The sequence below is a fragment of the Mercenaria mercenaria genome, unplaced genomic scaffold (genome assembly GCF_021730395.1).
Source record: "Mercenaria mercenaria strain notata unplaced genomic scaffold, MADL_Memer_1 contig_1129, whole genome shotgun sequence".
Lineage (NCBI taxonomy): Eukaryota > Metazoa > Mollusca > Bivalvia > Venerida > Veneridae > Mercenaria > Mercenaria mercenaria.
In genome coordinates this window covers 4,824-29,842 of record NW_026459105.1, presented here as the reverse complement: position 1 = coordinate 29,842, position 25,019 = coordinate 4,824, and the positions used below count along the sequence as shown (strand labels likewise).

At 36.8% G+C, this 25,019-nt stretch overlaps 1 protein-coding gene across 1 annotated transcript; it reads right to left on the bottom strand.

The window, feature by feature from the left end:
* Positions 1-1,633: 1,633 nt before the first annotated feature.
* LOC128551474 (uncharacterized) lies at positions 1,634-22,949 on the bottom strand (the record flags this gene model as incomplete). Its single annotated transcript, XM_053532342.1, has 15 exons — positions 1,634-1,721; positions 1,880-2,160; positions 3,627-3,751; positions 6,500-6,568; positions 7,325-7,355; positions 10,626-11,055; positions 12,502-12,744; positions 13,178-13,338; positions 14,244-14,323; positions 14,760-14,862; positions 16,465-16,588; positions 16,953-17,113; positions 20,386-20,542; positions 22,462-22,610; positions 22,804-22,949. Coding segments are annotated over 15 exons (2,348 nt in total), but the record flags the coding sequence as incomplete, so codon positions are not given.
* Between the last annotated feature and the right edge of the window lie 2,070 nt (positions 22,950-25,019).

Sequence of the window (25,019 nt, the reverse complement as noted above, 5' to 3'; positions counted from 1 at the left end):
CTTTACACGCTTACAACATCATTATCACTTCCTTGAAATACAATTCTAATATACTTAATTCTGTTAAAACAAGCTTAAGCTAAAATGACGTCACTTGATCGTGCGATGAAGCCAATGTTTTTGTTACGACCAAGAAAGAGCGCTACTATAATTTATTTACTATTGTAGATCAAGGACATATTAGAATCGAAATAATGTATAGCAAAATCGTGTTTTACTTAAATTAATACACCAAAAATTGGTTCTACGTCAACAAAATAATTCACACGGGCTATGCCCTCATGAAATTATTCCACAGACGCATAACCTTTCTGTGTATTAATAACATTAACACACGTTTTTTCTATACATTATTTCTTAGTTATTATCACTTCCCTTCAATATATTCATCAATAATGACTCACTATCAAGTCCTTGGAATAAAATCACTATCACTTCCTTTAAAGACAATCAGTATCACCTCCTTTGAAATATAATCATCAATTCTTTTACTATCTAGCATGTATAATAAATTCACATCAATTCTTTGGAAATAGCTGACTTTATTAATGTTGTGTGTACAATAAATCATAGAACACAATAACAAGCATACTTTTATGTAACACACATTCAGTAGATTTGGATTTACTACATACCATTAGCAAGTTTGATAATTAAATTTTCTAACATTTGACTCTATATATCTATATACTAGTATATATTCCCTGAACCAAAAACACAAAAAGCATAAAACTCCCACAGCTTCAACAAAATTCACTGTCATAAAAGAATGGGCTTGTTTTCAGACTGAACTGAAAATTCGCTTTCACTTTGCTTCTGCAGTGTGTACATAGTTTCAAATCTTGCAGATCTTTCAGTGATTGTAGGAAATAGATATTGATAAAATATAATAACTGAAAATGCTTAGTTCCCCACTGTAAACTTCGGTACTGGAACTGTTCTTTCAGTCTGCACAAGAAATTTAAACAAACCTCACCAAAGTTCAATTTACTTTTAATTTAGTTAAATGTAATACATCAATTTCAACAAATGCAATGCGTTTCAAGCAATACAGTTAAAACAGAGCATCAAGAGAAGTCACTGTAAATATGTGGAGTTTCATTTCCTGTGGGTTATGAAAGTGAGTTTAAAGACTCCTTCAAATTATCAAAAATTATTTTAACAAATTTCTTCTGTTCAAGTTTTGTTTACAATAAGGAATTGTTTGGTAATAATTGCTATTATCTGTGATTATAATAACCCGAGTCTGGGATTAATCAGGTTTTTATTAAGTATTGATAATGCATTTAAAAGTCCAAGGGAGATCATAATTGACAAAGTAAAGGAAAACTGTTTTATTGTCATATAAACTTGTTTTATAACTAAGAAAATATGACATATTTATCTTAGCACAAATAATTGTTGCATCACTGAGGCAGACGCTTTCATGAACTTAATTGAATCTAGAAAGTTTTAATAGCTTGATAAAATGCAGCATCGCCCTAGAACCGTAAAATGCTGATAACACGTTATACAACTGAAGAAAACAAAGCATAGAATAAGTAGTGTACTTGTGTAAAATACACAATTAAATTTGCAAAATATGCAACTACTATAACGCTTATCAAAACTCGTATTTAAATCTATGTTTCTGTCAATTCTGTGCTTGACTAGAATCCACAGCGAATATTCCGGTTGGTGTACTATCAAGAGTTGTGTCATACTTTGTGTTTTTGTTTCTCCTGTAATTTACAGTGAGAAATACACAGTAGAACTATTTCCTCCACATTCTCATTAGTGAGAGGTGCCACATGAAAAGGGACTGATTTCCATTTCTTGCATGTATCATGTCTTCCATTGGTATCAACAATCAGAAAATTTTATGAGCTTGCCTACAAACTGGATAGCCTCATCCTGGTATCTGGTTGACCCACATTTATTAAATGTTACCCTCTCTGCCAAATGCTCATCAATAACAACATGGTGGGAATCTTGCACTTTTTTGACATCATCAGACCAGCATATGAAATGATCACACTTGATGCATCGTAGTTCAAACTGTCCTGTTCTAATCAACTTACGTCTAGATCCCAAAGATTTCATCTGCCGATCTAGGTTAGCTTCATCTTGGAATTTGTGAATCTCCTGTCGAAACTTGTCTGGATACTTCTGTATGTATTCCTAAAATGGTAATGAACACTGTTATTAAGATAAAATAAAACAACCAAATATACATTAGACAATATTAGTAGAGATTAAAGACTATTATCATGACGTTGTCCTGCCCTATAATTAATAACACACAAACCATTGACTCAAACATAGCTGAAAAAAAATTTGCTCCTTTCATGTCAAAAATACGGTTTTGACAAAATCATACTCCACCTGAAGTGGGACCTTCACCTTTGTACAGGTATTCAAGATTTGCATGCCACAAGCAATTTTACTGAGGCTAACATTTATGCCTATGAATAAAATGACTGTTTTATGCATGTAAAAGCTACAGCTCAGAAACAAAATACATGAAGACCAAGTGTGACCTTGGCCTTTTGTGATAGAACGTCTGGTCTTCCCTCTGACACATTATCACAACGTGGCGGACATTGCTTTTCAAATAAACATTCCTGCCAAACAAAACTAAATGCTCCATGCATGCCCAAATTGTTTTAAAGTTTTTCCTTTTCGTTGACATGGCAAACAGAATTTTGCATGAACAACCTAGATTTGAAGGAATCTGAATTGAGATCATACAGGGAACAATTCTGATCAGTCTGGCCAAAGTTGGCTTGGTTGTATACAAGAAGATTTTCCTTTGAGAAATTGTGCAGTTAGGTGGATGGCGGACATTCAACAATCCTAAAAGCTCAACATGAGCACTTTGTGCTCAGGCCCCGTGTTCACAAAACGTTTTCAGTCTCAGCTGAGTTTGATAATGAAACTTTATATGTCATTTATATCAAAATAGTATGCTTAAAACTTAATTTTAGACTCAAAATTATTTTCAAGTGGCAATTCAGTATTGATGGTCTGTCTCAGATGGAATTTAATCTTGAAGTTTTAGTAAAATTGATAATAAAATATCAAACTCAAACTCAGCTGAGATCGAAAAATGTTTTGTGAACACGGGGCCAGGTGAGCTTAAAATTCTAACATAAAAAGGGCGTAATTGTGACAATAAAACATAGAGTCATATAAATTAGCTATGAGGTTGTGTCATGATACCAAAGACATGTGTTCAGTTTGAAAGCATTTCATGTGACAGATTCTGAGAAACCTGGTTACATGCAAAACGTAACTGAAGAGGTATAATTCTTACTAAATAATAGTCGGATTTATTTAACTTGTCCTATGAGGTCATCCTATGATGCCGAAGACATGTGTTCAGTTCAGAAGCAATTTGCATGCCAGTTTAAGTCCAGACAAAACTGGATGTATGCATGACGCATATCCTTAAGCACATACCCAAACAGCCATTTTGTCAACTAAATTTAGGTCAGCAAAGGTAATGTTCATAGTAATTTTCATACATATTTTCTGCAGAATTATAAGTAATTATAATAGGAAAGTCTTTCAGGTTGAAATTCTATGAACATAAGTGCTACAGACACATAATGCAGACTATCTATCTACAAAATCAGGAAAATTACCTGTAGCAGAATGATAGCTTTTCTCATCATGACCTCTCGTGTCAAGTTAAGTTCCTCCTTCTCTGCCAGACCTGTATTTTCTTCTGCAATCACATAATACTTGCTGTCTGCTGCCCTACCTCTACCTAAAAGAACAAGTAAACTTTATTCCAATTTCATATTCATAATGCCCTGTAATAGCTTCAAGGCTTGTTGTACAGGCCAATGGATACAGGCCAATAAGACTCACACAGGATTTATTCCCAGTTGATTGTGAAAACACAAATGTAAACTAGAATTGTGTCCACTGGACATGGATGCCCCCATATACTGTGCCATCCTCTAATAGCAAAGTTTTTAGTACAGACCATCTTCACACGAAGGATGTTTGTCTAAACGTTTGAAGGAAATAATTATTGTATTCAGATAAGGTTGTGCACCTGAGCAACTTTGAATCAATTCCATCAAAAAATGTATGAGGAGTTGAACACACCAAATTTCTTCATTATGGCCTAGTTTGTGAAATCTAGAGGGGCCATAATTCTAAATAAATAGCCACAGAAAAAAGTTCATTATTTATGGTCATCTTCACATGAAGGTCCTTCATCTGTGAAACTTTCAAGCATATCCTTTTAACAGTGTTTGAGGTGTTGGACACACAAGACTTTTCTCTATATTCCATATAGCAACACTATAGAAAATTAGGCTAATGATGTGGGAGAAGTTGACGCCCAAGATTTTGCTCTGTATTCTATATAGCAAAACTGTCAAAGGGCCATATCTGTGGTAAAGCAAATCAAGCTAATAGTGTGGGAGGAATTGGACACATAAGAGTTCGGGATGTAACGCTACATGCCCCACCCCCACCCACCCCAACATAAATATGGGGGCATAAAAATAATCTTAAACTCCCCCCCCCCCCCCCCTCCCCCCCTCCCCGCCCCCCCCCCCACCCAAAAAAAAAATACCAAATTAGCATTACTAATGACAATTAGAAGCACTGCCATAAAGTGATAAAAGTTATTTCAAAATCTGCAAGTAAATCATGTGAGCTAGATCCAATTCCGGCATGGCTTTTGAAAGAATGCTTAGAAGAACTGCTACCATCACTAAAATAATTAATTATTCTTTGGAGAAAGCATATATACCGAAATCCTTCAAAAGTTCGTTGATCAGACCACTCATCAAAAAGTCAGGTCTAGATGCAAGTGTTCTGAAGAACTATAGACCTGTCTCTAATTTGCCGTACGTGTCTAAAATACTTGAAAAGGTAGTCGATGCTCGTTTGGAAAGCCACATGTCTTTAAACAGTCTCCACGACGAACACCAGTCCGCGTACCGAAAATTTCACTCCAATGAAACTGCATTTAATTTACTGAAGGTTCAAAATGACATTCTCAACTCCCTTGACCAAAATGATGTAACACTGTTAGTGATGCTTGACCTATCAGCTGCTTTCGATACTGGTCGGCCACAAGACACTATTGCACCGCCTCCACGACCACTTTGGTATCTCAGGGAAACCACTCGAATGGATAACTTCATATCTGAGCGACCGCTACCAAACTGTGACCATAGATAGTGAATTGTCAAAACCAGTGCAAATGAAATACAGTGTTCCACAGGGGTCCGTTCTCGGACCAACATTTTTCACAATGTACAGTTGTACAATATGCAAGAAACATGGACTAAATCACCATTTTTACGCCGACGATGGGCAGCTTTATTTATCTTTCAAACCAACAAAACCGGTTTCTCAGAAGGATGCTTTACGCTGTGTTGAAAACTGTCTCGTCGAGATTGTATTGCGGATGAACAGCAACATGTTGAACATCAATGCCGATAAAACTGAAGTCATTGTATTTACCTCTCAAAGAAACGAAAAACATATTAAATCAGTTTCTGTGAAAATTGGAGAAGAGAACATTAAACCATTTAAATGTGTGAGGAATCTTGGTGCTTTTCTAGACTCCAAAATGAGCATGGAAAACATATTAACTCAGTTTGTAATCAGGATACGGACAGCTACGTCAAATAGGCCACATCAGGAAATACCTAAATACAGATGCCACAAAATCGCTAGTAAATTCACTCGTCATTTCACACCTTGATTATTGCAATGCGCTCTTGTATGGTGTTCTGAAGTCTTCGCTGAATAGACTTCAAAATCTTCAGAACACTGCAGCTCGAATCATAACGAGAATATCGCGTTATGATCACATTACACCGGTCTTAAAAGAACTGCATTGGATACCAGTTACTCACAGATTGGACTTTAAGATTCTAGTTCACACATAAAAAGCATTGCATGACCAATCACCGATCTATATCAGCCAGCAAGAAATTTGAGAACCAAGAACAACTCAAAACAACTGGTTGTTCCAAAAAGCAAAACTGTGAGGTACGGTGATCGTAGTTGTTCATCAGCTGCACCAAAGTTATGGAATACTCTTCCAGCTACCATTAGAGACGCTAAAAGGTTGGATGCTTTCAAAAAATCATTAAAACACACTTTGTCTTCAAGGTCTATTGAAACTAACTTTGCATTGGACGTTATTAAAGCTTGACGATTATTATCATTATGAATGCAGCTCTACAAACACGATTAGTTTATATATTTAGTTAAGTTAAATGCATTTAATGAGGATTTCTACAAAGGTTAAATAGATACGTGAAACATTGGCATGGTGATAAAAACCACAGCTGTGCAAGCTTGATGGATAACAAGTTCACATAAGCTCGCACGAACACACATACAAATACACATGTACAAAAAAAAAACAAAATGACAAGTATGACAAAACGAACAAAGGAACATACTAGAGACCCAACATGGATGGCCGGGGCAAGGACATCTGTTGGGAGCTTCAACCAGTATATGATGGATACCTAACCTAACTCGAAGTAAAAAGAAGAAGGGAGAAGAGGAGGGGTGTACGGGGGCGGTGTGGTGGGAATGTGTACTGAAAGTAACACAAACATTCATAACATATATTACGGAATGGTCAGAAAACAAGTTGAAAATTGGGTCACGACCTTGGAACGATCGTTTATCTATATAAAGGGAATTTCGGGTTTAACCGCTGTTTGGAAACGCCAATTACGCACTTACCCTGTTCTAACCAGTAAGGTAAGACAATGTAAATAAAATAACTCCGCGCTGAGAAATTTCAAACTCTAGTAACAAAATTCCAGACTGTAAAATATAAAAACACATTAGTAAGTTCAATCCTATGTATCAGTACACCATGTACTCAACAACGTGTTTAAAACCAAAGCTTAACATTTGACGGCATGACTAAACCCCGTCTAAATATATGCGCGTTTTTTGCTGCTTTTTTTTTTTTTTTTTTGCTTTTTGTTTTCTTGTTGGGTTTTTTTTGCAATTTTTCAGCATTTTCTAACGATTTGAAAATATCTGGGCACGACATGTCAGCTTTTCATCTAAAAGTGTCAGTATATGCCTCGAATGTTAGATAATTCCATATTTGAGAGCTGCAGCAGGCCTAGACATTTCAAAAAAAGTTTCAAAATGAATTTCGTGTAATAAATGTTGATTCTATGTATTTTCGTTTTTAAATGTTGAAGCGTGAAAGTGCCATCAGACGCAATACGTTTTATTACGTTACAGGCGCGGAAAGGATATCCGATTTTAAAAGTGATCAAATATGGTTTTCGTAATTGAGGGAGGTGCATCGTTGTAATATCAAAACACATACCTGGTTTTAAGAGTTTTCGTGATAAAGTAAACTGTAAAGAGATTTGCATTTTATGAATACAAAAAGATTTCCGGTGTTTTGTCACTATTAGCTGCATGCATTTTAACTGAAGTGCATTTTATCTAACGTTCATCATTAAATTTAATCTCTAAGTTGATTTATATGTTTAAGGTGAAGGGTAAAAACACTCAAATAATAATAATGTGAGATTTTCAAATATTCATTCATACACATCATACACCTTGTAATTTCAGGGCGTTAACATCTATACTTTATCATATGTGACGAACCTATTTTTACAAGGAAAGCATAAGTGTTAAGTGCTACAGATTAAATTATACCTTAGCTTATCCTACATGTGATGTACCACAACGCCTGTTCATAAATGTGACAATTACAAGCAGAAATATAGTATTTTCACAATAAAATACTGAGTGATAAAAAAATAAATATAAAAGCTTAAATTTATGAAATAAAAAAATGCATCATCCTTTGTTTGTGTCTTCTCCATAGGTAATGATGTCTGGCGGGCTGATTGCATTTAGAATATGTGACATTAGAGTGCCGAGTGTTTTAGCTGAATAAAACTGTTTCAGGCACAAGTACATTTCACAAGGAATGTTTAATGCCATATAGGCTTGGGGTGTTTCACCACAGGCTTAACCGATACATGTCTGTAGTGCTGGCTAGGGATATTTGCCATCTTATTTTACTTTATTTTCGTTTTTAAAAGTTTAAGGCCGATTATTGTCTATGTTTATACATTGATCATTGCTAGTAGCCGGAGCTTTCGACTTTTTGGCCTTCTTAAGCGGCGTATATTTAACATTGTCTCTTTGTGTATGCATTTCAGGTGTTGGTTGAAGACAAAGAGATAGGAACGTACAAACTTGTAAAGAACCTTCACATGAGGAGATGGTACATTATGGAGGAGAGTAGCAGACACGACGTACAACTCTTTCTTCACAAGTTGGAGTTCACAGGAAAATTATTTCAGCAATGTACAGCAATTTATTGCCTGTACCATTTTTGTCTTTGCGTCATTAATATTTTGATAATTGATCTGTAGTTTGAATTCCACTTTTGTAGTTTATATAAACCAGTTACTTCTGATGTTTACGAAGAGAACTCATCCTATAAGTACTGTCATTTGAAACATAACAATATGCGTGTTGCATGGAATTTGAGCAAAAGCGTGATCATCTTGTAACTTAACTTTCACTAACAGTTCGCAATCAACCTTATTTTTACTCAAACATTTTATAACCCGGTATATTGTAGTATTTTACTATGTGAATTTGGTCAAAATACAAATGTATTAAATAAAAAATTGCGCACAGACTGAAATTTTGTACTAGTTTTTCGGGGGATCAGTAGACCTAGCTTTTCTTGCATATCGGACTGGCGTTTCCGGTTATTTTACCCATGCCGGCACCCCCCATGCCAGATGACTCCTGTGCTGTTAATGACAACTACTGGTTCATGCACTAAAATATATTGTTTATGTAAAATACGAAAAAAGCAGGTACCTTGATAGTTTCTCTTCGTTCCTTATAGTATATTTCTCGATTCAAAATACGTTAGTTTACTATAAAACCATAACGTTACGCTACAAACGACAAAACTAAAGTGGAACTTTGTTATTGTGCGTAACGCAAAACTTCATGACGTCACTTCTGCTTACGGACGTTAATTTCCCGCGCTTTGTGTTCTTTCTCCACTATAAGAAAGAGTGCTTAAATACTAACTTGTTCTCAACAAGTAACTGTCAACTTCTCAACATGAATCAGAGATGAAGGACGAAATGTCTTTTATCAAATCGTCAGGGAATATGACCTCGCCCGGGGATCGAACTCACACCCCAACGATCCGTATATCTGTGCCCTCCCTGCTGAGCTAAGTGGATGGGCTTTGAATCTTGAATTTATGACAGTGAAATAAAGCTGAAACATAATTTTGGTTTTACACTTGTGTTATAAAGCTTCGATGTTGACGTCGTGTAAAGTATATGAGATGTTTGTCAAAATCGACTGAGTCTAATAATAATAATAATAATAATAACTTTATTTTCTGAAGGTGACATACTAAGTGTACAAATACAGATATTATACAACTTATTTCCAGTATGGCCTTCAACTGATATACATTCACACATACACACAATCATACAGTCAATTTATGATTTAACATTTATACAAAAATACACATATCAGAATTACTTAAATTTTCTCGACAAACACGTCTCAAATTAAAGAAGTCTTAAAAAAACGTAATATAACAATAACTATGTTTTAAAAGAATTACCATGCGTCACAAAGATTATACATGACAATTAAGGTACATACAAAAAAGAAAGTCTGTCCCATAAGATAATAAATAGTTCCAGATTTGAATAATAAGATAATATGAATATTATTATTATTGGAAACGAATACAGTGACATCAATTCAACAAAATTCTAAAAAAGGTAACAGGCCCGGATCAAGGGCCGGGCTGAAAACTGACTTATACTCATCAGAAGGAATCATGTTCTCTCAAAATTTAGACCAACAATGCACTAGAGGTCACCATTTCATACCTATATTTCAAAAATGTCCAGGGGAACCAGACCGCTTTACCCCCCTGACAGGAGGAAGGTATCCCCTCCTGAACCTCAAAATTTAGACCCAAAAATGCACCAGAGGCCACGTTTTTATACTTATATTTCAAACATTTCCAGGGGAGACCCCCCTGACGCCCTAAAAGGAGAGAGTGAGTGAGAAATATTGGGTTTTACGGCGAATCGACACAGAAAGGTCATATATCGAAGGGAAGAAGTTATATTGAAAACGTAAATTTTAAAGCATATCTAAAATCATTTATGTAAAAAGCGTATATACATATATAGTGTTAAAAATATCAGTTGTAAACATAATAATATTGCAAAAGCTGTAATTAAAATATATAACCTTCAGATTTTGTGATAAATACATATCTGCTTTAAAAAAGATAAAATATTGCCGACTGAAACATTTTCAAACAACTCTTTCAAAGACTGAACGTCATAGCATGTACTGCGCTGTGGAGAAAAGTCTACACAGTCGATTAAAATATGTTTAATAGTAAGCGGTGTTTGACATGGTACACATTCAGGTTGTTCTTCTTTGTTCAGAAGATAAGAATGAGTCAAACGGGTATGACATATTCGACAACGAGAAAGAACAACTTCCTCCTTGCGAACAAATCTGTTTCCTTGGTGTCAGTCACCCAAAGTAGGTAAAATATCATGAATTTTATTGTGGTTGACGGCAGCACAGCCAACCTTTAAATCATCTTTCGACCCTTCAACAACATACTCCGGATAGTATTGATTCATGTCAAACAGGCAGAAGATTCTCGGCGTGTCCGTGCTGTCTACACAACAGTCATAGAGCCGAGATGGATCTTTGTCATTTACCGGCGGAGGCCTCTTGTACTTTGGATCTCCGTGCGTCCACTTCCCCGCCAACACCCTACACTGGAACATGTACTTGTGCCCATTTGTATCCGCAGAAGCGTGCCCATCCGAGTACTTGGCGTCGGACGCAAAGTATGAACCCTGGCCGAACAATGTTCCAACTTTTTCGCCGGCCAGCCTATGGTCTAGATTACTGTTACAGATCAGGTCTACCTTGTCACCCTCTGTTCCATGGTACAAATCGAGTTCGTTGGCACAACCTTTACCATACAAGGTCTCCATCTGGGTTCGCTTGCTACAAAGTAATCGAATGTATAGTTATATACATAAACAAACTGGTTACTTTAACAAATAACTTTTATACTGTTAAATAAACAAAATTGTTTTTTTTTTTTCATCAATAAGTTCAAGAAAAACTCTATTAAACCAAAATGTGTATTAATATGAAATAGTTGCACCAAATCTAATACACAAAGACTTCGATTAACGTGGCAACGAGTATACAGTCTAAGGGTTTCTGTAGATTTTAACACATGACAAATGTACAGTGTCGATATTCTTGCATAACCTGAAACAAGGTAAACAAGCAAATTCGATGAATTGGTATCCCCCGCCGAAAGAGTTTGTGGTGAGGAACGGCAAAACAGTATATCCAGCAAAAAGTTAAAGATGTTAATAAAAGGCAAATAATTTCATTAGTCAAAATCAATTTAAAAGAAAATGAATGCTATTTTCTGGTGTGGGGGTGAGGGGGCAGCGGGGGTGACTGGGTGAGGGTACAAAACACCATATGTTGATTATAAATATTGATGGAAAATTAAAAATGAAAAGAAAAAAAAATAATAAAAATGGTGGGGGGGGGGGGGGGGGGGAGGGGGTGATGCATGCTTGGGGGGGGGGGCAGGACTGGGTGGAGGAGTGAGGTGTGGGGGGGAATGATACAACTTTGCATGTTGATAAATATTCATGGAAGGTTTGAAAAAAATTAAAAAGGAATGAAAAATAATCTTTTTTTTTTTTGGGGGGGGGGGGGGGGGGGGGGGGGGGGGGATGTGACCAAGGCAAGGTGGTGACCAGGTGTGGGTACACAACTTCACATGTTTATAATAAATGTTCATGGAAAAGAATGAAAGACGTTTAATGAAATTCTACCAATTGGTTAGTTTGTTATGTACAAATCTGTAGATTTTTAAACAATTAAAGGGCAATAACTCTATGGAAAATTGACCAATTAAAACAAAAAATGACAGGCATCATCGAAGTATGTTGGTTCATATTTATTTCAAGTTTCATGATTGAATTCTACCAGCTTGTTACTGAGAAATTGCTGCAGACGTGGATTTTTCATTAAATCAAGGGCAATAACTCTAAGGAAAATTGACCAATCCAAAAAAAAAACTTGACGGGCATCATCGCAGTATGTTGGTGCATGTTTAGTTCAAGTTTTGTGAAATTCCACATGATAGTTACTGAGAAATGGCTGCGGACGGACATTTTTCATTAAATCAAGGGCAATAACTCTAAGGAAAATTGACCAATCAAAAAAAAACTTGACGGGCATCATCGCAGTATGTTGGTTCATGTTTATTTCAAGTTTCATGAAATTCTACCAGCTAGTTACTTAGATATGGCTGCGGACGGACGCACGCACGGATGCACGGACGTGACGGACGGACAACGCCATTTCAATACCCCCCTCCCGATTTCATCGGCGGGGGATAATCAAATGTAAATGTCTTACAAGAAATAATGTTCCCAAAGAAATTTGTTCTGCACTCGTTCGATTGTTATAATCCTTGCTTGTGGAAGCGTTCTGCAAAACTTGTTTTTCACACCCTGAAATTCCTTTTGGAGCAGTCCATTTGTAATGTCTAGTGGTATTCTCTTCATAAGAACGGACCTGTCCATTTGATCCCAACGGGTCGGCAAGACAACGCCACGTTGTAACGTTTCCAATTTTTTCGTGGAAGCTGTCTGTGCTAACCTGTAAGATTAATAGTAAATAGTTTCACAAACCTTAAATATGCGATTTAACTAAAGTTATAAAAAAAAGTTATCGTAATTATATTTATCTACTAGAGACATTCTGACCTTGTCCCCCCGCCCCCACCCCCTCCCCCTCCCCCGCTAATTCCTCCATGAATCAATCACAGGGTGTGGACTTCTGGCACGTTGTCAAACTGCCGAGCGAGGATCGAATTTGTCTCCCTATAAAATTGTGCTCTGCGTCCTGGAGTGGCTCATAAGAACTGTTACTTTGATCCCATATCATATCATATCATATGTTGTATGTATTGTTATTTTTCTACAAAGTTTATTTTTCTGTACTAATCTTTCCGGTGAATCCATAGTTTTGCTACTTGGATATGACCTACGTACTTAAACCCTGTAAAGAAATATTATGTAGCTGTAAGTACCTTTTCAAGAACTCCTTTGTCGCCACATCAGTACACATATCAATCGGCGTCTGTCCTTTCTTATTCGTTATAGATATACTAGCACGTGTCTCTACCAACATGCACGAGATCTGTATGCCTGTATCATCATTCACCAATGGAACATCAAGCAACCTTGCAAGCTAAAAACACAAATTACTCGAAAAAGAAGTTCAATTATTACGCATAATGTATGGGACATTTGCTTCTGATTTTTTTGGTCAATATTACAAGTATTGTCATAGTATGGTCCATATCCATGTTGCCTATTAACCCTTATCATGCTGAACACGATTTATTCTGCCTTTGCGACCAGTGGTCTGATCAAGATCTGCACTGTTCGCCATTCAGTCAGTATCTTTTTGGTAAGCACCCCTTTTAACAGTCGACGGTACTGTCCAAATTGAAAGATATATATGATCGGAATAATTGTCTCGAACAGATATTTTTTGACACCAGTACTGGTTTTACCAGGAAGCGGACTCGATAGTGGTTACAATAAGCTTGAAGCTTTCATCACAATCGAGCTAAAACACATTAGTATAAACTAAAATGATTTATCAAACATATTTTCTCTTTATATTTATGAAATACAGAATATGTGAAAGGAAATGACATTAAGCGACTTCATTACCAGAGTATCAGCCAAGGCTGCAATACAACTGTTTTTGTTGCTGTTGTTTTGTGTTTAACGTCGCACCGACACAATTATAGGTCATATGGCGCCTTTCCAGCTTTGATGGTGGAGGGAGACCACGGGTGCCCCTCCGTGAATTATGTCATCATGAGCGGGCATCTGGGTAGAACATCCAACCTTCCGTAAGCCAGGTGGATGGCTTCCTCATATGAAGAATTCAACGCTCGGAGTGAGGCTCGAACCCACATCAGTGAGGGGCAAGAAAGCCGCAAGTAATGCAATACCACTGTTTCGCAACATTTGTTTGTTGTAATAATTATTGCCAATTTTCATGATATAATTATAATAGAGAAGCAATGATAATAGCAAAAGATGTAGTTATAAAAAGTGAAAAGTGAAACGAAAACATACTGAAGCAGGCAGTGCTCCACTAATTTGAGCCACGTGCAAGGCTGTATTGCCTTCATTATCTTGTGCATCGACTTTACATTCTGAAATGTAAGACAACATCTTCATGTATCTTCATAATTGCCAAGGGTTAACAGTGTTCAATAGAGACATGCATGTAACAAATGTCGACAAAGTCCAAGGAGCATATTTATACCACGGCCAAATTGTCCATGACCTGTATGATTGATTCCCATCTTGATTTGTTTTCGTTTTGTCAGTTTACATGATGAAGATGAACAAGAAGACCCAGGTACCCCATAGTGCATTCAAAATGAAGAGTATTAATTACTTATTGGTAGCATACTGCTATAATGTGAGAAAAATATGTGAACTACCATTTTATTAATTTAAATTAACCAAATGTAAATTATCTTTATTATTCAAATATTAATTGTGTTGCTTTGTATTTTTCTATTCTATTACAATAACGTGCCACTCATAAACTGTAAACTTATATATATGTGTTATATATCATACCATATGTTAACAGTAATTCCACAGTACGTTTATGATTTTGACTGACAGCTACAATTAGTGGTGTTCTACCACTCCCGTCGCGAGTATCTTTATTTGCTCCAGCCTGAAAGTAAATCATTTAATTTTTATTTTAAAGTTTTGTTTTGACTGTGTTCCTGCAATGCAACATAAACAGCGGACAAGCACAAACTGTTATCTCAACTAAATTATATGTTTCAACAGTATATTCGGTAAAAGAAAGTTGTACACATCCCACTGGTCATGTGTTTGGTGTCTATGCTTGCCGTGTATATTCAGTACGGACAAAATGGGTCTCAGATCAACTGTCATAAAATATTTTTAAAAATTCTATTTTTCTGATCCCGATTTAATTTTATAAGATTCTTTCACTGGTTGTAGGTGTAGATGGGAATATCCGGCTTGAGGGTAACTGTTTTGGCGGTATCGAGACTGTGCCGAGTTACCGCTTAAACAGTTACCCGAGAGCCGGATATTTCCATCTGTACCTACAAGTGATTGAATCTTTTTCTTGCATGCCATATTCAACAAATAACAGTAAAAATAAATTCAAACAAATGATTATCTGACCTGGTTTCAATTATTTTCAGTACTTTTTTCTTATGGTAGCATATTAACAAAACGCGGGAACTTTACGTCCGTAAATAGGAAGTACGTCATGACGTTACATAGACGAAAACAACATAACAGTTCCGGTTTAGTTTTATCATCTGCAGTGAAAGGTTATGTTTTTTCCGTTAAATCACGTTTTTTGAATCGAGAAACATGTTATAAGGAACGAAGAGAAACTATCAAGGTATTTGACTTTTATTCCGTTTTACGTAAAACATAATTATTACTACACAAATCTACTACGCAGATGTAGTTCATTATACGTCATTTAGAGCACGAGTCATCTTACACCCCGGGGCGTAAGATGTAGTTTCAGTGAAATCACCAGAAATCCCAGTCTGGTCTGCAAGAAACTTCAATATTGTCCTATTGGACGATTTTCCATGGGGAACATATAATTCGATAAGAATAAACATAAAATATGTCTTCTAAACTTCTTCCAAGATCTAAAGTAAATGTGTGCTATATTTGGGAAACAGATTTTAGTTTTGCGTGCTTTGTTGGCAATAAAACACGGTTTTGAGTTCAGATGCGTAGTAATCTAATCACGAAGGCCGAAGGCCTGAGTGATTAATTACTACGCATCTGAATGAAAAAACGTTCGAATTACACCAGGAAGGGATACTAATCTGGATTCCTTTTTTACGGAGTAAACCGGAATAGCCAAAAGTAGGTCATTTTGCGAAACGTGTTTAAATCGACAGGACAATACACGGTAAAATCCTTCTTTGTTTATATAAAAGAAAATCTTAAGTGTTAGAATAATTCCTTTTGTAACTGAAATGTACGAAAAACCTTTCTGTCCGTGAGTAATACTCATGAGACCTCACACGCTGTTTTAACAGAAGCATTGTTGAGTTTCTGGTCATGTTAGTCTATTCATGTTTATTATTCTAAAGAATTTCTAAACATATGGAAATTGGCAAACTGCTGAAAAAAATGTGCATCCAAAAGAAAAATTAATCTAAAATACCGCAAAACATTTATTTTCTGGTAGTTGTGTTAGAAAACGACGTTTAAATTCATGACCAGAATAGCTTACCTGAAAGGTTTATTATAAGTATTTGAGATTTACCTTCAAAAGACCGCTCGCAATTTCCACATGGTCGTTGGCAGCGCAGATATGTAGAGCCGTAAAACCTTCCGGCACTTTCAGGTCAATCACAGACGGCTTGTTTGATATGATGATTTCAGCGGCCCTGATAGACAATACACATAACACATAATAATTATGCCTCATTATAGATATTTTCCTTAAAAGGATTTGATTTACAATATGAAACTGAAATATATACACCTGCACAGACTGAACACCCGTTGCATGTAAGAAATGGATATGTAAACTGCTACAAATACAAACATTTATATGACTAATAAAATACTTTTTTTGTGTGTCAGTGGAGAAATGATTTAGAGATAATTCAATCAATACACATGAATTTTAGTCAGTGAATGTCTAAATTTCCTACCAATCGTGCCTGTACGATACCAGTATTATACAGCGAGTTTATTTTAAAAAGGATCACATAGCCTTTCATACTGAGGCATTGTTTTCATACTCACCTTCTACAGTCTTGCAATGCGGCCCACTGTAGCACGTTAAATCCCTTACCATTGCTCACTGTAAAGTCTGGTCTCGGTGACTTAAATATGGCATCTATAAGATAATTCTGTTTGCGTCTCTGTATAATACAGTCATGCATTGGACTGTCACCATCCTCATCCTGAAGGTACATAAGAAGATAAGTATGTTACTTAAAGATGGCATCTACAAGATAATGATGTTTTGTCGCTATATAATACAGTCATGCAATGGATTGTCATCATCCTCATCCTGTAATTATATGATAAGATTACTATGCGACTTAAAGATGTCATCTATAAAATAACTAGAAACTGCTTTTGTAAAAAAGCGTATGTCTCCCCCAATGCAAAGTCCTATAGGCCAGAAGTCAATAGAGGTCAGGAATGAAAGTCAAAGAGACACTAATGGTTGGCTGCAATAGGGATCATCTACTTGGCATCATGTCCAGTCATCCCGCTAAATTTCAACACTCTTGGCCTAGTGGTTCTCAAGTCACTGTTCAGGCTCCTGTGACCTTGACCTTTGATCAAGTGAACTCAAAATCAATAGGGGTCATCTACTCTGCATGTCCAATCATCCTATTAGTTTCAACATTCTAGGTCCAGCGGTTCTCAAGTTATTTTCCAGAAATGATTTTACATGACCAGGCCCCTGTGACCTTGACCTTTAATAGACTGACCCCTAAATCATCTACACTGCATGTTCAATCATCCTATGAAGTTTCAACATTCTGGGTCAAGTGGTTCTCAAGTTATTTATCGGAAATTGTTTTCCATGTTCAGGCTCCTGAGACCTTGACCTTTAACAGAGTGACCGCAAAGATCGATAGGAGTCATCTACTTTGCATGTTCAATCATCATATGAAGTTTCAACATTCTGGATCAAGACGTTCTCAAGTTATTGATTGGAAATGGTTATCAATGTTCAGGCCCCTGTGACCTTGACCTTTAACGGAGTGACCCCAAAAACAATAGGGGTCATTTACTCTGCATGAACAATCATCCTATGAAGTTTCAACATTCTGGGTCGAGAGCTTCTCAAGTTATTGACTGGAAACTGTTTTCCTTTTCAGACCCCTGTGACTTTGACCTTTAACTGAGTGACCCCAAAATCGTTAGGGGTCATCTACTTTGCATGACCAATCATTCTATTAAGATTCAACATTCTGGGTCAAGTGGTCCTCAAGTTACTGACCGGAAATGATTATCAATGTTCAGGCCCCTGTGACCTTGACATTTAACTGAGTGACCCCAAAATCGATAGGAATCATCTACTTTGCATGTACAATCATCCTATAAAGTTTCAACATTCTGGGTCAAGTGGTACTCAAGTTACTGACCGGAAATGGTTTTCAATGTTCAGGCCCCTGTGACCTTGACCTTTAACGGAATTACCCCAAAATCGATAGGAATCATCTACTTTGCATGTACAATCATCCTATGAAGTTTCAACATTCTGGGTTAAGTGGTTCTCTAGTTATTGTTCGGAAATGGTTTTCAATGTTCAGGCCCCTGTGACCTTGACCTTTGACAGAATTACCCCAAAATCGATAGAGGTCATCTACTCTTCATGACTAATCATCCTATGAAGTTTCAACATTCTGGGTCAAGTGGTTCTCTAGTTATTGATCAGAAATGGTTTTCAATGTTCAGGCCCCTGTGACCTTGACCTTTGACGGAGTGACCCCAAAATCAACAGGGGTCATGATCTACTATTTATGGCCAATCATCCTATGAAGTTTCAACATTCTGTGTTGAGAGGTTCTCAAGTTATTGACTGGAAACGGTTTTCCATGTTCAGGCCCCTGTGACCTTGACCCTTGATGGAGTGGCCCCAAAATCAATAGGGGTCATCTACTCTTCATGACCAATCATCCTGTGAAGTTTCAATATTCTGGGCCAAGTGGTTCACTAGTTATTGATCGGAAATGGTTTTCAATGTTCAGCCCCCTGTGACCTTGACCTTTGACAGAGTGACCCCAAAATCAATAGGCATGGTTCATACAGAATATCAGAGACAAAATCCAAGTACTTTTCAAGGACTTTTTACAATTTTTCAAGCACATTTTTTTTTTCAAAACCACGACCTAATCTGAACTTTTATTATGTAATGCAAAAATAAAACAACCATCACTTGTCACACCTTTGAAAATGACATAATTCGATTATTAGATTGATGTGATTCACTATTTTGCTGAGGTTTAACGCTTTTCTTGTGATTTTTTAGCGCACTCCTACTAAGATACCTCAAAATTTTGTCACACGACGTACAAATACACTTCGTTCTGTCTGCTCTATAGCGCTTCAGCCACTGTTTATATTCGTCTTTTGTCTCCCGCTTACTTTAGTAAACATGTTTATTTTTCTTACTCATTTTAAATCACTGGAAACTCTCGCAAATAGCTAAAAATTGCAAGTTATTATTCCCCGTATTTTTTTAAACGGAAACGGAAACATGCAAACAGTGATGTAGTAGAAATAGCACTCTGTAATATCGATAAAGTGTGGCCGTAGACCACTATAATAGCATACGAGTGACCCGATCCTGCAATTTCACGAATTTATTTTCATTTTCTCCGATTTATTTTAAGCCTTAAATTCTTTTTGTAAAGCAAAGTTACGGAAAGAATATTTTCAAGGAGTGGAAGGTCAAATTCAAGAAGTTTTTTTCAAAATTCAAGTACTTTTCCAGGTTTTTTAGGGTTTTTGTCGTTTTCAAGGAGTTTTCAAGGACTACCATCGAATTCAAGGACTTTTCAAGGCCTGTGCGAATCCTGATAGGGGTCATCTACTCTTCATGACCAATCATCCTTTGAAGTTTCAACATTCTGGGTCAAGTGGTTCACTAGTTATTGATTGGAAATGGTTTTCAATGTTCAGGCCCCTGTGACCTTGACCTTTGACGGAGTGACCCCAAAATCAATGGAGGTCATCTACTCTTCATGATCAATCATCCTATGAAGTTTCAACACTCTGGGTCAAGTGGTTCACTAGTTATTGATCGGAAATGGTTTTCAATGTTCAGGCCCCTGTGACCTTGACCTTTGACGGAGTGACCCCAAAAACAATAGGGGTCGTCTACTCCAGCAGCCCTACAACCCTATGAAGTTTGAAGGTTCTAGGTCAAATGGTTCTCAAGTTATTGCTCGGAAATGAAGTGTGACGTACGGACGGACGGACGGGCGGACAGACGGACAGGGCAAAAACAATAATTATGTTTTGTCGCTATATAATAGTAATACGGTCATTCAATGGATTGTCACCATCTACATTCCGTACGGGCAGCGATTATACACTCCCCGACTACATCAAAGTTTTTCAGGGGACATAATAAATGTTATGCAATTTATTGTCTGCTTTCAGTTCTTTAGACATACAGGCATAACAAACAGTGTGACTATTTAAACATTACCTTTAAGTTAACAGAGGCACCATGCTTGATCAACAGTCTTGTACAAGGGACAGAACCCTTGCCTACAGTGATATGTAGGTTTGTCTGCCCTTTCTTGTTCTGCATGTCCAGCTTTGCTCCTTTTTGTAATAACAGTCCCAGTGCTCCCTCCTCTTGTCTATAAAGTAAACAAGGTATTTAGACAAGAGGGCCATGAAGGCCCTGTATCGCTCACCTGACCTACTGACCTAAAGATCAACAAGATTAACTTTCTGACCAAGTTTCATTAATATATGGTCATAAATGCGGCCTCTAAAGTGTTAAATAGCTTTTCCTTTGATTTGACCCTGTGATCTAGTTTTTGACCCCACATGACCCAGATTCGAACCTGACCTAAAGATCATCAAGATTAACATTCTGACTAAGTTTCATGAAGATACAGTCATAAATGTGGCCTCTAGAGTGTTAACAAGCTTCTCCTTTGAATTGACCTAGTGACCTGGTTTTTGACCCCACCTGACCCAGATTTGAACTTGACCTATATATCATCAAGCTTAACGTTCTGACCATGTTTCATTAAGATAAAGTCATGTGGCCTCTACAGTGTAAACTAGTTTTTCCTTTGATTTGACCTGGTGACCTAGTTTTTGATCCTACATGATCCATGTTCAAACTGCACCTTAAGATCATAAAGATTAACATTCTGATCAAGTTTCATGAAGATACAGTCATAAATGTGGCCTCTACAGTGTTAACAAGTATTTCCTTTGATTTGACCTGGTGACCTAGTTTTTGACCCCGGATGACCCAATATCAAATTCGTCCAAGACTTTATTGAGGGTAACATTCTGAATAAGTTTTATTAAGATTGGGCCAAAATTTTGACCTCTAGAGTGTTAACAAGCTTTTCCTTTGATTTGACCTGGTGACCTAGTTTTTGAACCCAGATGACCCGATATCGAACTCGTCCAAGATTTTATTGAGGGTAACATTCTAACCAAGTTTCATTAAGATTGGGCCAAATATGTGACCTCTAGAGTGTTAACAAGCTTTTCCTTTGATTTGACCTGGTGACCTAGTTTTTGACCCCAGATGGCCCAATATCAAATTCCTCCAAGACTTTATTGAGGGTAACATTCTGACCAAGTTTCATTTATATTGGGCCAAAATTGTGACCTACAGAGTGTTAACAAGCTTTTCCTTTGATTTGACCTGGTGACCTAGTTTTTGACCCCAGATGACCCAATATCAACTCGATCAAGATTTTATTGAGGGTAACATTCTAACCAAGTTTCATTAAGATTGGGCCAAATATGTGACCTACAGAGTGTTAACAAGCTTTTCCTTTGATTTGACCTGATGACCTAGTTTTTGATCCCAGATGACCCAATATCAAACTCGTCCAAGATTTTATTGAGGGTAACATTCTGACCAAGTTTCATTTATATTGGGCCAAAATTGTGACCTCTAGAGTGTTAACAGTCAAATTGTTGACGACGCCGACGGACACAGGACGATCACAAAAGCTCACCTTGAGCACTTTGTACTCAGGTGAGCTAAAAACTTTATTAGAAAGACATGAGAAAAACAGGAAATGTGTGTCATTTTTTCATTCAAGTTTAGTGAAGAAAAAATGGATGCTATACGGAAATAGCCATTTAAAGTCATCTTTTCAAACAAATATACATTTACATTTAAAACCAATTTAAGGGATGACATGTTTATAGTTTTGAAGTAGTCTTGATTCATGCTGTAACTGTTAGATAGGCTTGTTTTTGAGGTACATGGGGTGGTGTGTGATTACTTTTCCATTACGCATGTCATGAGTCAAAGATACTTCGCTATGTATTGAGAAAAACTGGCAATGCAAATCTTACATCCAGCATTACTTTGTCCATTCACATTTGAAAAATGTAAATTCCCTTGGTTTTATTAATGCCACAAAAACTTTTCTGACGTCGAACTTAAAATTTCTAACAAAAAACCGCTCAGCACTGTACTGTATCAATGTAAAGTCATCATTTAACATTAATTCAGACAGTATTTCATGCTGAAAAAAGTTCATTAAGGGTCGAAATGTTAAAGTTTAAATTATACCCAAAAGCAGCAAAATGAAGGGCAGTACCGCCTTCATCATCACTGATGTTAACATCAGCTTTATTGTCCAACAGAAACTTTATAACATCCATCTTTCCTTCGTAACACGCCAACTGTAGCGCAGTCTTGTTCTCATGTTTTGCATTTACCTGTAAAATGACATTTTTGATATATAAATACCATTGTCATTTATAAAAATGTCTTTGATTTCAGGTTTCTTTCGAGTGATTTCTGTGTGTGAGCATTGTCAACATTTTTTCCGCATTATTTTTGTACTGACATTTTATCAACTCAAATAATGTTAGTGTAAATAAATTTACAAAGTGGGGAATATTTCAATACCTTGTCTGGATTTCGGCGAACTATATCTTTCACACGACCAATGTCACCTTTAGCAGGTGCTTCAACCACGGACATATCACCGCTATCATCATCCAGAACACCTCGGAGAAGACCGAGAAATAAATCCGCCAAGGCACTGGCTACATCTGCAGAAATAGTTATGAGTTATTTACAATTCTAACACGATCCGATTCATTTTCCTATTAAATAAAGAAGGCTGGAAACAGTGAATTATCAAACAACAATTCACTGTTCTGACGTCACAATTATTACGTCATAGCGTCAAACGGCGTAGCGGCGCGCTAGAAAGAAACCGACTGAAAACGGGCAAATATTTAATGAATGCCGGCAAGGATGTACTTTAAAGTCCTTGGTAACGTGTTAGAATCGAAATAATATATCTCATTTAATGATTTGCTCTTGAATAAATCATTGTTTGTCGTTCAGATGCGTAGTATTATATCACTCGGGCTCCGCCCTCGTGATATAATTCCTTCGCATCTGAACTCCAAACAGTGATTTATTCAGCAACAAATCACCGATGAGATATATTATTTCTTAAATGATCGCGGAATTTCAGTGTTTTGATAAACTGACTTTGGGGCCATTGATCAGTATATTATATGATACATATTCTATATAAATGCTTCTGTCAACAAGAGGTCACAGAGTGATCTCGGCGCCCACCAATGTGCCATTTTTGTGTGTTCCAAATTTCAAGACTTATTGACTAGCTCAAGGTCAAATTTCATTTCCGTACACAACAGTGTACATGTGGTCTAAATTCGAAAGCTGTAACTTGAGAAATGTGAAAGTAGGTCACTAGATCAATTTCAAGGACAAAGTTCTTTGTACACAAAACTATGCATGTGCATCAAGTTTGAAGGCTGCAGTTTGAGAAATTTGAAAGTAGGTCACTAGGTCAATCTTAAGGTCAAAGTTTATTTCGGTACATAAAACTATGCAAGTGGTCCAAATTTGAAGGCTGTAGCTTGAGAAATGTGAAAGTAGGTCACTAGGTCGAAATCAAGGTCAAATTTCACTTCAGAACACAAATCTATGCATGTGGTCAATATTTGAAGCCTGTACCTTCAAAAATGTGATAGTAGGTCACTAGGTCAATGTCAAGGTCAAAGTTTGTTTCCGTACACAATCCTATGCCTATGGTCTAAATTTGAAGCCTGTAGCTACAGAAATGTGAAAGTAGGTCACTAGGTCAATCTTAAGGTCAAAGTTCATTTCGGTACACAAAACTATGCAAGTGGTCCAAATTTGAAGGCTGCAGCTTGAGAAATGTGAAAGTAGGTCACTAGGTCAAAATCAAGGTCAAATTTTATTTCGGAATACAAAACTATGCATGTGGTCCAAATTTGAAGTCTGTACCTTCAAAAATGTGAAAGTAGGTACTAGGTCAATGTAAAGGTCAAAGTTTGTTTCGGTACACAAAACCATGCATGTGGTCCAAATTTGAAGGCTGTAGCTTGAGAAATGTGAAAGTAGGTCACTGGGTCAAAATCAAGGTCAAATTTTATTTTGGAACACGAAACTATGCAAGTGGTCCAAATTTGAAGCCTGTACCTTCAAAAATGTGAAAGTAGGTCACTAGGTCAATGTCAAGGTCAAAGTTTTTTTCAGTGCACAAAACTATGCATGTGGTCCAAATTTTAAGGTTGTAGCTACAGAAATGTGAAAGTAGGTCACTAGGTCAAAATCAAGGTCAACTCATGTCAAGGTTCATCTTGCCACTCAAAACCATACATGTGGTCCAAATTTGAATGTTGTAGATTATTGACAAGAAGTTTTTATAAGCTTTTTCCTATATAAGTCTATATGAACCATGTGACCCCCAGGGCGGGGCCATATTTGACCCTAGGGGGATAATTTTAACAAACTTGGTAGAAAACCACTAGATGATGCTACATTACAAATATCAAAGCCCTAGGCTTTGTGGTTTGGACAAGAAGATTTTCAAAGTTTTTCCCTATATAAGTCTATGTAAACCATGTGACCCCCGGCGCGGGGCCATATTTGACCCTAGGGGGATAATTTGAACAATCTTAGTAGAAGACCACTAGATGATGTCACATACAAAATATCAAAGCCCTAGGCCCTGTGGTTTTGGACAAGAGGTTTTTCAAAGTTTTTCCCTATAGAAGTCTATATAAACTATGTGACCCCCGGGCTGGGCCATATTAGACCCCAGGGAAATAATTTGA